This window comes from Balaenoptera physalus, assembly GCF_965194825.1.
Source record: "Balaenoptera physalus genome assembly, chromosome: 9".
Classification (NCBI taxonomy): Eukaryota; Metazoa; Chordata; class Mammalia; order Artiodactyla; family Balaenopteridae; genus Balaenoptera; species Balaenoptera physalus.
The window spans coordinates 49,085,688-49,100,898 of record NC_138888.1 but is presented as its reverse complement, the minus strand read 5'-3'; the positions used below and the strand labels follow the sequence as shown (position 1 = coordinate 49,100,898).

The 15,211-nt window shown below is 36.7% G+C and overlaps 1 protein-coding gene and 1 long non-coding RNA gene across 2 annotated transcripts in view; one reads left to right on the top strand and one right to left on the bottom strand.

The window, feature by feature from the left end:
• LOC309667195 overlaps nt 1-15,211 on the bottom strand; it is a 190,334-nt gene that overhangs the window by 73,663 nt on the left and 101,460 nt on the right. The window lies entirely within an intron of this gene.
• SLC16A10 (solute carrier family 16 member 10) overlaps nt 1-15,211 on the top strand; it is a 138,004-nt gene that overhangs the window by 83,187 nt on the left and 39,606 nt on the right. Inside the window, 2 exon segments of the mRNA XM_082475299.1 lie at nt 491-635; nt 9,499-9,961. Coding sequence (XP_082331425.1) covers nt 491-635; nt 9,499-9,961 — 608 coding nt within the window.

Here is a 15,211-nt window from a genome sequence, read left to right as displayed (position 1 = left end):
TGTTCAGTTCTTATCTACTGGGTCCAGATGATTATAATTCCTTTTTCTCCCCTGAGTTTCACCACTGTATTGAGTTCGGTGGTCATCATTTCTTTGCAGTTTCATCACCTAGGCACGCGTTCCTAAATGTATCTCAATTTTTTGAAATAAATTTCTTTCCATAGATTTGAAGTTGTTTAAAATTAACCATAGATATCAGGATAGAGATTAATCGTGTTTAGGTCACAGGAGAATGTTTGATTTATTTAAGAATACAAACTTTTCAAGAGTTCCATTAAACACAAATAATTGCTTTGCTAATTATAATTAGTATTGGTCAACCCTTTGATCTGTGATTCAAATTTGTTACTTATTCCAACTTCCCCCCATTCATCAATCTGGGTAATATCTTTTCTGCATTAATACTTTTCTGAATATGTATTATATCTTATTAGGTAAGGACGAATAGAATTTACCATGTCATAACGTCCCTTTTTTTCCTCTTTTACAGCATGGGTAAGTTCTCTCTCCATGGGGATGATTTTCTTCTGCTGCCCAATCGTCAGCGTCTTCACAGACGTGTTTGGTTGCCGGAGAACAGCTGTCGTGGGTGCTGCTGTTGGATTTGTTGGACTCATGTCAAGTTCTTTTGTAAGGTAAGGACTTGGCTTCTTCATGTCGCTGTTCAAAAACTGTTAGCTATCTTAAAGATTTCCTTTCAGAAATTTCGCAGTTTACAAGGAAAAATCCTCCTTTTCAGTGCTTAAACTGTAAGCAGTGTCACTTACGCATTGCTGTCTACAGCAGCAAATCAGAGCTTGTGAATTTAAATGCTTTTGCTTGCAGTGCCTCAGAGTTAGATGTCAGTCAGGATACATATGTTCTCTGGAGCCAAGAAAAAATGTTTCTCCTTTTGTTTTTTCCATTCATAGAAAAATCTTAACTCCTAACAGTAAGTTGTCTAAAACAATGGGCTTAGTTTAAGGTCAGCTCAGTCTGAGCACCAAAGGGTACAAGAAGTGGTATTTTGAAGTGCTTGTTCATAGGCTTGATATGAAATATTTTTATTAATGAAATCCAGACTTTGCTATTTATTTCAACCCAGGTAGAGAATTCCTGCCTGCATTCTTTTTTTGTTTTATTTTATTTATTTAATTTTTTTTTGAATTTTATTTATTTTTTTATATAGCAGGTTCTTATTAGTTATTCATTTTATACTTATTAGTGTATACATGTCAATCCCAATCTCCCAATTCATCACACCACCACCCTGCCCCCCGCCACTCTCCCCCACTGGTGTCCATACGTTTGTTCTCTGCATCTACATCTCTGCCCTGCAGACCGGTTCATGTGTACCATTTTTCTAGGTTCCACATATATGCGTTAATATACGATATTTGTTTTTCTCTTCCTCACTTACTTTACTCTGTATGACAGTCTCTAGATCCATCCACGTCTCTACAAATGACCCAATTTCCTTCCTTTTTATGGCTGAGTAATATTCCATTGTATATATGTACCACATCTTCTTTATCCATTCGTCTGTCAATGGGCATTTAGGTTGCTTCCATGACCTGGCTATTGTAAATAGTGCTGCAATGAACATTGGGGTGCATGTGTCTTTTTGAATTACAGTTTTCTCTGGGTATATGTCCAGTAGTGGGATTGCTCGGTCATATGGTAATTCTATCTTTAGTTTTTTAAGGAACCTCCATACTGTTCTCCATAGTGGCTGTATCAATTTACATTCCCACCAACAGTGCAAGAGGGTTCCCTTTTTTCCACACCCTCTCCAGCATTTGTTGTTGGTAGATTTTCTGATGACGCCCATTCTAACTGGTGTGAGATTATACCTCATTGTGGTTTTGATTTGCATTTCTCTAATAATTAGTGATGTTGAGTAGCTTTTCATGTGCTTCTTGGCCATCTGTGTGTCTTCTTTGGAGAAATGTCTGTTTAGGTCTTCTGCCCATTTTTTGATTGGGTTGTTTGTTTTTTAAATATTGAGCTGCATGAGCTATTTATATATTTTAGAGATTAACCCTTGGTCAGTTGATTCGTTTGCAAATATTTTCTCTCATTCTGAGGGTTGTCTTGTCGTCTTGTTTGTAGTTTCCTTTGCTTTGCAAAAGCTTTTAAGTTTCATTAGGTCCCATTTGTTTATTTTTGTTTTTATTTCCATTACTCTAGGAGGTAGATCAAAAAAGATCTTGCTGTGATGTATGTCAAAGAGTGTTCTTCCTATGTTTTCCTCTAAGAGTTTTATAGTGTCTGATCTTACATTTAGGTCTTTAATCCTTTTGACTTTATTTTTGTGTATGGTGTCAGGGAGTGTTCTAATTTCATTCTTTTACATATAGCTGTCCAGTTTTCCCAGCACCACTTATTGAAGAAGCTGTCTTTTCTCCATTGTATATCCTTGCCTCCTTTGTCATAGATTAGTTGACCATAGGTGCGTGGGTTTATCTCTGGGCTTTCTATCCTGTGCCATTGATCTATATTTCTATTTTTGTGCCAGTACCATACTTTCTTGATTACTGTAGCTTTTGTAGTATAGTCTGAAGTCAGGGAGTCTGATTCCTCCAGCTCCGTTTTTCTTTCTCAAGATTGCTTTGGCTATTCAGGGTCTTTTGTGTTTCCATACAAATTGTGAAATTTTTTGTTCTAGTTCTGTGAAAAACGCCATTGGTAGTTTGCTACGGATTGCATTGAATCTGTAGATTGCTTTGGGTAGTATAGTCATTTTCACAATGTTGATCCTTCCAACCCAAGAACATGGTATATCTCTCCATCTGTTGGTATCATCTTTAATTTCTTTCATCAGTGTCTTCTAGTTTTCTGCATACAGGTCTTTTGTCACCTTAGGTAGGTTTTTCCTAGGTATTTTATTCTTTTTGTTGCAGTGGTAAATGGGAGTATTTCCTTAATTTCTCTTTCAGATTTTTCATCATTAGTGTATAGGAATGCAAGAGATTTCTGTGCATTAATTCTGTATCCCGCTATTCTACCAAATTCACTGATTAGCTCTAGTCATTTTCTGGTGGCATCTTTAGGATTCTCTACGTATAGTATCAAGTCATCTGTAAACAGTGACTGTTTTACTTCTTCTTTTCCAGTTTGTATTCCTTTTATTTCTTTTTCTTCTCTGATTGCTGTGGCTAAGACTTCCAAAACTATGTTGAATAATAGCGGCGAGAATGGACATCCTTGTCTTGTTCCTCATCTTAGAGGAAATGCTTTCAGTTTTTCACCGTTGAGAATGATGTTTGCTGTGGGTTTGTCGTATATGGCCTTTATTATGTTGAGGTAGGTTCCCTCTATGGCCACTTTCTGGAGAGTTTTTATCATAAATGGGTGTTGAATTTTGTCAAAAGCTTTTTCTGCATCTATTGAGATGATCCTATGGTTTTTATTCTTCAGTTTGGTAATATGGTGTATCACATTGATTGATTTGCGTATATTGAAGAATCCTTGCATCCCTGGGATAAATCCCACTTGATTGTGGTGTATGATCCTTTTAATGTGTTGTTGGATTCTGTTTGCTACTATTTTGTTGAGAATTGTTGCATCTATATTCATCAGTGATATTAGTCTGTAATTTTCTTTTTTTGTAGTATCTTTGTCTGGTTTTGGTATCAGGGTGATGGTGGCCTCATAGAATGAGTTTGGGAGTGTTCCTTCCTCTGCAATATTTTGGAAGAGTTTGAGGAGGATGGGTGTTAGCTCTTCTCTAAATGTTTGTTAGAATTTACTGGTGAAGCCATCTGGTCCTGCACTTTTGTTTGTTGGAAGATTTTTAATCACAGTTTCAATTTCCTTACTTGTGAGTGGTCTGTTCATATCTTCTGTTTCTTCTTGCTTCAGTCTTGGAAGGTTTAACCTTTCTAAGAATTTGTCCATTTCTTCCAGGTTGTCCATTTTATTGGCACAGAGTTGCTTGTAGCAGTCTCTTAGGATGCTTTGTATTTCTGCGGTGTCTGTTGTTAAATTCTCCTATTTCATTTCTAATTCTATTGATTTGAGTCCTCTCCCTCTTTTTCTTGGTGTGTCTGGCTAAAGGTTTATCAATTTTCTTTATCTTCTCAAAGAACCAGCTTTTAGTTTTATTGATCTTTGCTGTTGTTTTCTTTGTTTCTATTTCATTTATTTCTGCTCTGATATTTATGATTTCTTTCCTTCTACTAACTTTGGATTTTGTTTGCTCTTTCTCTAGTTCTTTTACGTATAAGGTTAGATTGTTTATTTGAGATTTTTCTTGTTTCTTGAGGTAGGCTTGTATTGCTATAAACTTCCCTCTTAGAACTGCTTTTGCTGCATCCCATAGGTTTTGGATCATCGTGTTTTCATTGTCATTTGTCTCTAGGTAGTTTTTAATTTCCTCTTTGATTTCTTCAGTGATCTCTTGGTTATTTAGTAACGTATTGTTTAGCCTCCATGTGTTTGTGTTTTTTACGTTTTTTTTCCCTGTAATTGATTTCTAATCTCATAACGTTGTGGTCAGAAAAGATGCTTGATATGATTTCAATTTTCTTAAATTTACTGAGGCTTGATTTGTGACCCAAGATGTGATCTATCCTGGAGAATGTTACGTGTGCACTTGAGAAGATAGTGTAATCTGCTGATTTTGGATGGAATGTCCTATAAATATCAATAAAATCTATCTGGTCTATTGTGTCATTTAAAGCTTGTGTTTCCTTATTAATTTTCTGTTTGGATGATCTGTCTGTTGGTGTAAGTGAGGTGTTAAAAGTCCCCCACTATTATTGTGTTACTGTCGATTTCCTCTTTTATAGCTGATGACAGTTGTCATATATATTGAGGTGCTCCTATGTTGGGTGCATAAATATTTACAATTGTTATATCTTCTTCTTGGATAGATCCCTTGATCATTATGTAGTGTCCTTCCTTGCCTCTTGTAACATTCTTTATTTTAAAGTCTATTTTATCTGATATGAGTATTGCTACTCCAGCTTTTTTTCGATTTCCGTTTGCATTGAATATCTTTTTCTATCCCCTCACTTTCAGTCTGAATGTGTCCCTAGGTCTGAAGTGGGTCTCTTGTAGACAGCATATATATGGGTCTTGTTTTTGTATCCATTCAGCGAGCTTATGTCTTTTGGTTGGACACATTTAATCCATTCACATTTAAGGTAATTATTGATATGCATGTTCCTATTACCATTTTCTTAATTGTTTTGGGTTTGTTTTTGTAGGTCCTTCTCTTGTGTTTCCCACTTTGAGAAGTTCCTTTAGCGTTTGTTGTAGAGCTGGTTTGGTGGTGCTGAATTCTCTTAGCTTTTGCTTGTCTGTAAAGCTTTTGATTTCTCCATCGAATCTGAATGACATCCTTTCTGGGTAGAGTAATCTTTGTTGTAGGTTCTTCCCTTTTATCACTTTAAATATATCATGCCACTGCCTCCTGGCTTGTAGAGTTTCTGCTGAGAAATCAGCTGTTAACCTTCTGGGAGTTCCCTTGTATGTTATTTGTCACTTTTCCCTTGTTGCTTTCAATAATTTTTCTTTGTCTTTAATTTTTGTCAGCTTGATTACTGTGTGTCTCGGCGTGTTTCTCCTTGGGTTTATCTTGCCTGGGACTCTTTTTAAAAAAAGAACAATGCTGAAATTTAAAAAGATCATGACAAAATGAAGTGGTCAAATGCAGCTTAAAATAAAACTTCCTATCAACACACTTTTCCCTGTGTCTATTAAAAACTGTAGTGCACTGCAGAGGAACTAAGTGCAAAGAGCTGGTGGGCACATTACCATAGAAACACCTCTCCCTCCAGCTCCAGTTCTACCCATAAATCCCCTTTCATTGTCAGAATAATCCCCACTTAGTGAAACACTGGTTTAATAGGTAGGTCTGGCTAACAGGAGGTGATTAACAAGAAAAACCTTAAGATGATTTTTATCGTGTCTCTACTTCAGTAGTTTATTTTCATCCTGTGCCTTTCTCTTCCCTAGCTATCTTCGTGCTCTAGTTGAAAAGCATTATCGTGGTTATTAGGAAAAAAAAAATCAAACTTATGTTGCTTGCCATATTTATTTTTTTAAAATTTATTTTATTTATTTTATTTTTGGCTGCTTGGGTTTTCGTTGTTGCTTGTGGGCTTTCTCTAGTTGCGGTGAGTGGGGGCTACTCCTCGTTGCGGTGTGCGGGCTTCTCATTGCGGTGGCTTCTCTTGTTACGGAGTATGGGCTCTAGGCACGTGGGCTTCAGTAGTTGTGGCATGCGGGCTCAGTAGTTATGGCTCATGGGCTCTGGAGCACAGGCTCAGTAGTTGTGGCACATGCGCTTAGTTGCTCCGCGGCATGTGGGATCTTCCTGGACCAGGGCTGGAACCCGTGTCCCCTGCATTGGCAGGTGGATTCTTATCCACTGCGTCACCAGGGAAGCCCCTACCCTGTTTATTTTTATTTTCTGTTTTATTTTTTTGTTCCTGTAATCTTTATTTATTTATTTGTTTATTTATTTTGGTCGAACCACGCAACATATAGGATCTTAGTTCCCCAACCAGAGATCAAACCCAGGCCCTCTGCAGTGGAAGCATGGCATCCTAACCACTGGACCGCCAGGGAACTCCCGCCCTGTTTATTTTTAAATATTCAGGCTTTAGTCAACAGAATCCTTGGTTTGCTAATTTTACCCCCATTCTTCCCACACATACCCCTTCCTGAACTCTAAAGTAAGCCTCTTTCTTTCACCTAACTTAGATATTTTATTTGGATTCTAAACAATTATTTTAATTTTTTGTTAGAAAATAAATATTCCACCTTTAAAGTGCCTTTGTGGTTTGTTTTTTTTTTTCCAAAGTTTTTTTTTAAAGAAACAAAAACCAGTTTTGTTTGGAATAAGATTCTGCTTAGGTAGTTCTGTGAGATCATTTACTTTTAGTTCTTCTTTATCAGTAATACAGCATTGTATGATAACCACCTTGTCAGATACCCACTTGGTCTGGAAGCTTCCAGGTAACCATTGTCAGTGATCTTAGTGCTTGCTGAAGTATTAATACTCAGGCTTTGGTGAAGAGAGAAACTAAGAGATAGAAAATCGATGTAACTTATTACCTAATTTGGTAGACAAAACACATATACACAAACCTGCTTACAGCAAGCAGTGTTTCTCAAACATTTTTGACCATTGAGAAATAAAAATTATGAAATGTATTTTACTTTGTGACCTAGTTCTTTCTTTTTCCCTCCCCCATCCCCACCCCTAACTAAAACAAAATGTCTTGAAGCCATCTTTACCTTACTATATGTAATGTTGTCATGTTTTCTATTCAGTTTCATTATTTAACCCCCCACTGATCAAAAGCTACCAAACTTTCAGAACAATACATAGGCGCAAGGGGGAGATGTAGTGTAAATTCCAAGTGTCGAACAGTGGACCAGCCCTCTTTTCCTCTAGTTCAAGTTCTGCCTTTTTAGGAAAGCCTTCTCTAGCAACCCCAGGTTGCATCAGTGTGTCTTCTTTGAATCCTTTTTCCACACATACTTGATATCTTACTGATTTACACTGTACATATTCAGTTGTCATACTTCAATAGTTTGAACCATCTGTTACTAAGGTGAAAATTTAGAAGTAAAAAAGGTTCCAGCAGCAGTGAAAATGCCATTACAAAGCTTATGTGCTTTACTCTGTGGGAGAGATACAAAGTTAATCTTACCCAGCACTCTCTATTTAAATGTTGTGCAAAAGAATGTCTGTGATTTATGTCAGTGGCTCTCTGGTTTTCCAACTGACAGCTTTATAATAATGTGGTATAATTGTATAGATATTGGTGTTCATGATGATACTTTGCTGTCAATACTATTTTTAATATACACTTTGAAGAAGGCAGAGAAATGTATTTAGATTTAGATTTTTCCTTTAAAAATGTTAAATAAAAATAAATTAGCACCTTAAGAAGTTGCAGTTACCTGGAAAACTACTTAAGTGGAAAAACTGATGCAGAATGAATGAAGTATTATTTATATTTTGTTCTATATTCTTATTATTTGGGGTAGATGTCTTGTTTCACTAAGCAGACTAGAAGTAGGGCATAACCACATTTTAAATATTTTTTTCACCGAGTATCTGGAACATAGTAGCTGTTAAATATATGTTTATCGAATAAAGAGTGGAATTTCAATAAAGGGTGATCAGAGTGAGGTAAGGTTAATCTGGGAGAGTCTGGGAGTGGCTCTTGAGCCTGATTTGAAGATGGTTCTAACTGTGAATTCATAGAGGGGGAAAGGGCATCTCAGGGAGAGAGGATCGCCAACCTGCCTTAATTTTATCAGATTCTAGAATTCCTTGTGATTACCTCAGCATATTGCTAGGCTAGAATTATTGTCCAAAATTTAATTATTAACCAACTTTATCTATCTTAGTTTCTAATAAATAGCTTGCCTTTACTACTGATAAACAGCCTTTTGAATTGAACTTTTCAAAAGAAAAAAAACTTGAGTTTTCTTTCACTCCTTACCTTAATTGTTTCAAAGTATGTAATGCTGTATGTTCCTTTACTGTTTTGTTTTGTTTTTTTTACTTCCTTCCATCTGCAGCCTCATCTTGCTTCAGCCCTCTCTTTTTCTTTTTCTTTTTTTTTTTGCCCCACCGTGAGGCTTGTGGGATCTTAGTTCCCTGACCAGAGATGGAACTCAGGCCTTCGGCAGTGAGAACGAAGAGTCGTAACCACTGGGCCGCCAGGGAATTCCCTATGTTCATTTACATTCATAAGAAGTGTATAATTAAGTTATTTGGTTAAAATAAAGAATTCTTAATCCTTTATTGTTTTTTTGAGACATACACGGCCCTAAAGCTTACAAAGTGGGATCACTAGTGAACACACTTCATTTAGTATTCCTGCAATCAGAATATGATTTCTCCTTATCTTGCACAATACCAAGAACAGTGCAGTACAGGGCGAAGGTTGGTCTGCAGCCCTTAGGCCAGCAAAATGCAACAGAACTGCTCCCCTGTGCAAACGTTTGTGACATAACCTTGTGGAGAAAATATCAGATACAGCCTTTTCTTTGAGTAGATTGCTTAGTAAGTGCCTGGGAAAACTCCATTAAAAAAGTGAGCTTTCATAGTTAAATTATACTTTTTAAAAACTTTTATCAAGACTAGTTTTTTTTTATTTTTTATTTTAATCATTGTCAGTTTTACTGAGGCCCTTCCTGGCACTGTCCTTTATTTCTGAGTTGCGGAGAACACAACAGTTTTTACCCAATGTTGCATGGTTTGCCTGAAATCCATAGAAAGAGAAGGAGGAATCAAATCACTGATGACCTTAACGGTCATTTTTTCACATACTCAAGGCATTTTTTATTATACGTTCACATTTAAATTAAAATATTTCAGCGTTGTATTCTTGACTTACTAAGTTTTTCACCTCTGTTTTTGGTTAATTTTTATTTGTAGAAAATATTTTGATTAACTGAAACCCAGTTTTACAGTAAGGTTTTATTCTACCAAGCACATGATAAAAATAATGAAAGCTGCTTTCCATCTTTTTCGTCTTTACACAGCTCCATCGAGCCTCTGTACCTGACCTATGGAATCATATTTGCCTGTGGCTGCTCCTTTGCCTACCAGCCTTCATTGGTCATTTTGGGACACTATTTCAAGAAACGCCTTGGACTGGTGAATGGCATTGTCACCGCTGGCAGCAGTATCTTCACAATTTTGCTGCCTTTCCTTTTAAGGGTACTGACTGACAGCGTGGGCCTCTTTTATACCCTGAGGGTCCTCTGCATCTTCATGTTTGTTCTCTTTCTGGCTGGCTTTACTTACCGACCTCTTGCTTCCAGTGCCAAAGATAAAGACAGTGGAACCAAAGGAGGCAACAGATTCTCCCTCTTTTCCAGGAGAAAGTTCAGTCCTCCAAAAAAAATTTTCAATTTTGCCATCTTCAAGGTGACAGCATATGCAGTGTGGGCAGTTGGAATACCACTTGCACTTTTTGGATACTTTGTGCCTTATGTTCACTTGGTAAGTATACTTCTCTGGCTTTGCTGGTAACGGATATTATTTCATACAGAAAAACTTCTTAGAAGAGCAATAGAGATCAGGTTGAAGTTGGCCTTAAATATTATCTTGTTTGTAATTCAGGGGCTCTTGAAATTCAAGGTCTCCTAAGACAAGGTCATCACATCCATCAGATCATTAAACAGATAATATGTTTCATGGTGTGCTTTGGTATTTTTAAAAATCGCCAAACCTACACAAACAACAGGTTCTTTAAAAAAAAAAAAAAAAAGACTAAAATGTTGGAACAAATGTCATCAATACAAAAAATTTGATAGGTCACTTTTTCTTCAAGTGGCTTACAAATCATAATCAGGGACAAAGATGGTGCAATGATTCTGTCAACATCAATAAATTATTTTTCAACAGAAGGGTACAAAAATTAAGTAAATAGTAAAAGCCAACGGCCTTGACACAAAGAAACATTTTGTCTACTTGTGGGACACTTCTGAGAAAATGGAAATTCTACTCAGAGGATTATTTGAGAAATGTTAGCAAGTTCCAGATGATGGGAGAGAGCAAGGGTTTCGTAGGAAATTAGGATTTCAAGTGCTCAAGCACTTTATTATCATTATTATTATTATTTTTGTTTGATAGGTAAGAAATGGATTTATTTAGAGAGAAACACATTCCACAGAGTGTGGGCCATCTCAGAAGGCGAGAGCGGCCAGCCTCAAGCACTTTATATTGTTTGTTTATATTGCAAAGGCAAATTTTGGCCTCTTTATAATGAATTAAGAGTAAGCAGTGTCTAAAGTATTTGCCCCTGGCAGAATTTCCTCAAAAGTGCTTATTATTATGTTTCTTCCTTTTTTCTTACTGTTATGACTGAAAATGTATGTACAGTTCAACATAGTTGATAAATGATAAACAAAAATGGTAGTGGGATAAGTTTTTCTTTTGTGTGTATACTGTGTGTGTGACTTGAAGCCTTTCTAGCTTTCAGTCTACTTTTGGACATTTGTGCAATTTTTCTTTAGTTAAAGTTCTGGTGCAAGTTGGCAATATAGTTCAGAGAATTACTGGGGTCAAGGGGTCAGCTAGTAAACTACATCATCAGTCCTTTGTGGGTTCCTATGCTTAGTTCAGAAAGGAATTAGGTCAAGGAAACCCAAAGAGGGGTGGTAGGCATGTCCTGTATCTAAGATAATTTTGAATTCTCAATTCTCCTTATTTTCTTTTTGCCATAGGTACTGAGAAAGCAGCTGGGATGACCAGTGGGGAGACAAGGAGAGGACTAGTTTTAGTACTCTGAGCCACATGGCATTTTGCAGAGACTGAGATACTAGGTAAAATGACCTAGTATGTGACGCTTGTCACATATGAAGTCTCAGGCTACATCTTGATCTGATAATCCATTTTCACACTTTTAGGAAGGCATAGCTGAACCATTTGAAGATATTTTTAAAAAAAATATATAGATCCATTGTGGAAAGATCAACTTTACCAGTTACCTCTTCCATAGCTCTGTAGATAAGAAAGTGTTTGTTTTGTCCTTCTCAGAGACAAGTAGATTTTTTATTTTTCATTTTTTTTAAATGCCTGCTGTTTTTTCTTTTTTTTTTTTGGCCACGCCCTGAGGCTTGCGGGATCTTAGTTCCCCAAGCAGGGATTGAACCCAGGCCCTTGGCAGTGAAAGCCTGGAGTCCTAACCACTGGACCCCCAGGGAATTCCTGAGTAGATTTTTATTTTCTTATTTTATAGTTCTTTTCATTTTTTTAATTTAATTTAATTTTTTGGCCACGCTGCACAGCATGTGGGATCTTAGTTCCCAGACCAGGGATCAAATCTGCGCCCCCTGCAGTGGAAGTGTGGAGTCTTAACCACTGGGACCACCAAGGAAGTCCCCCGAGTAGATTTTTTTAAAAATTCTCTTTGTTACTATAAGGTGAACACACTCAGAGAAATTAGTACGTCAGCTTTGCTAGTATGTGACATTTACTAAAGGACAAGTGGTAGGTGATTGTCTAGTTATTTCTGGTAATACAATTTATAAATTAATTTCACATATATTATTTCATTTGACCTTCACAGTAAACTTGTGAGGTAGGCAAAATAATATTAGCTCATGTTTTACAGAGTGGAAAACAGATCCCTCATTAACAGAGATGTTAAGTGGCTTCCCAAGAATCACATATCAGCAGAGCAGGGGCTGGTTCCCTTCTGCTGTGCTTACTTGGTAGCAAATCTAGCACAGTCTTAGTCTGGGGCATATTGACTCCCGTCCTTGGATATGTCCATCTCACTGAGGGGGATGTGAGTATGCCTAAGGAAATTTAATAAATATGTTGTTGGTCTTTTTCTTAAAGTAAATGAAATTTCACAGTGAGTAATGAGTTAGACGGTGTTATAGTTACTACTGTCATCAGGAGGCTGTAAATCAGATAGTACACAAAACAATGAGGTCTCTGTTAACTCGGATAACAAACCAGGCCTTATTCTGCTCTCCCTCCTTCCGGGCATGTTTTCTTACAAAATGTGTTGATATTTTTCATTTGGGATTTTCTCCCTTTTGAACTGTTATGGCACTAAAGCCACGTTGGAAAGGAAACACCAGACAGTTAAATGTCATGCAGGCTGTTTAAATCTCATGTTTGATGGGTACACTGAGTTTGTCACTATGTTGTAATTTAAGGTTTGGATTACGGATACTTAATCCCAGCCTTCATGCAATGGGACACCACTTACTTTCCTCCTCAGAGGGGGAAAAGGTGTCTCAAATTTTTCCAAAGACTAGTAGATGTTCAATTCATGTTAAACCCTTTACTGGGTGTTGAAGGGAATATGCATGTAAGGCATAAGAACCTGTTCTGAAGGAGCATAAAATCTAGTACGTGTAATAATATAAACAGTTATAGTTTATAAAGGACTTTTACATACATTGTCTTATATAATCTTCACCACGATGCAGTACCTGTAATGTCTTATCCTCACTTCATGGATGAGAAGAATGAGGCACTGAGAAGTTTAGAAACTTGCCCAGGGTCACAGGACACAGCAGCTGGTAATTATTAGTGTAATACTTGCATGCAAGAGGTAGTACTGCATAGTGGGTAAAAGTGAAGGCTCTGAAGTAAAACAGATCTGGGTTTAAATGCTGGTTTTGTCCCTTACTCATTGTGTAACCTTGGATAACACACTCTAAGCATCAGTTTCTACATCTATAAAATAGGGATAAACCCAATTTTGCAGAGTTGTTGTAGGATGAGAGAAAATGTCTGTAAAGCATCTATTCAGTTCTGGTATAAAAATGAGAGTTATTTAAATTTCGGACAACGTGATTGTGAATTGCTGGTTTTAGTGAGGCTGTGGAAGAGTCAAAGGAGAGAGATGGTGTCCATTTGCAAAAGTGGTTAGTACAAGCTTCATAGGATTGGAGTCGGTCCTTAAGCCTGAGATTTGTTGTTGAAACTGGATCCTTAATTAACTAGGGAACTAATTTATCTATCTAGGCCTCCTTTGAAGATTCTGAAATACAGTGAAGTGCTCTCATGGTTATGTTAAAAATCCTAAGATCTTTACTTATTTATTACATTATACATGATGATCTGAGAGAAAATATGTGTGCTTTGTGACATTCTTTTTCTCAGAGCAAGGTTGGAAGTTTTCTTTTAGTAGTTGACTTTTAAAAATGAAGAATCATATTGCTTCATGGAAGGGGTCAGTGATCTCTTTTAGGCCTACCTACTTGTAATCTCTATTGTAAGGGTATGGATCTGTTTTTTCTTCCACTGTTATTGAGATATAGTTGACATACAGCACGGTATAAGTTTAAGGTGTACAGCATAATGATTTGACTTACATACATCATGAAATGATTATCACAACAAGTTTAGTAAACATCCATCATCTCATAGATACAAAATTAAAGAAATAGAGTAAGTGTACAAATCTTATAGATCAATTTAGGTGAGACATAACTTTCTAAATAGCCATTCCCAGTAACAGCTGCTTTAGTTGTTGTGAATTGCCCATTTTGCCTGAGAATTGTTTTGTTTTGGTTTTCTGGATATTTTTTTTAATTGGAGTATAGCTGATTTACAATGTTGTGTTAGTTTCTGCAATACAGCAAAGTGAATCAGTTATACATTACAATACATATATCTACCTTTTTTTTTTTTTTTTTAATCTACTCTTTTTCAGATTCTTTTCCCATATAGGTCATTACAGAGTATTGAGTAGAGTTCCCTGTGCTATACAGTAGGTTCTCATTAGTTATCTATTTTATATATAGTGGTGTGTATACGTCAATGCCAATCTCTCAGTTTATCCCTCCACCCTTTCCTTTGGTAACCATAAGTTTGTTTTCTACATCTGTGACTCTATTTCTGTTTTGTAAATAGGTTCATTTGTACCATTAAAAAAATTCCACATATAAGCGATGTCATATGATATTTGTCTTTCTATGTCTGACTTAACTTCACTCAGTATGACAATCTCTAGGTCCATCCATATTGCTGCAAATGGCATTATTTCATTCTTTTTTTATGGCTGAGTAATATTCCGTTGTATATTTGTACCATATCTTCTTTATCCATTCCTCTGTTGATGGACATTTAGATTGCTTCCATGTCCTGGCTATTGTGAATAGTGCTGCAGTGAACATTGAGGGTACATGTATCTTTTCAATTACGATTTTCTCCAGATATATGCCCAGGAGTGGGATTGCTGGGTTGTATGGTAGCTCTATTTTTAGTTTTTTAAGGAACCTGCATACTGTTCTCTGTAGTGGCTGCACCAGTTACAGTCCCACCAACAGTGTAGAGAGGGTTCCCTTCTCTCCACACCCTTTCCAGCATTTATTGTGATGCTGGCCATAATGGTGATGGCCATTCTGACTGGTGTGGGGTGATACCTCATTGTAGTTTTGATTTGCATTTCTCTAGTAATTAATGATGTTGAGCAGCTTTTCATGTGCCTCTTGGCCATCTGTATGTCTTCTTTGGAGAAATGACTATTTAGATCTTCTGCTCATTTTTTGATTGGGTTGTTTGTTTTTTTGATATTGAGCTGCATGAGCTGTTTATATATTTTGGAGATCAATCCCTTGTCGGTTGCTTGGATTGAAGTTTTTTTTTTAAAATTTATCTATTTATTCATTCACTTATTTATTTTATTTTTGGCTGCATTGGGTCTTCATTGCTGCGCACGGGCTTTCTCTAGTTGCAGCGAGTGGGGGCTACTCTTCGATGCAGTGCGCGGGCTTCTCACTG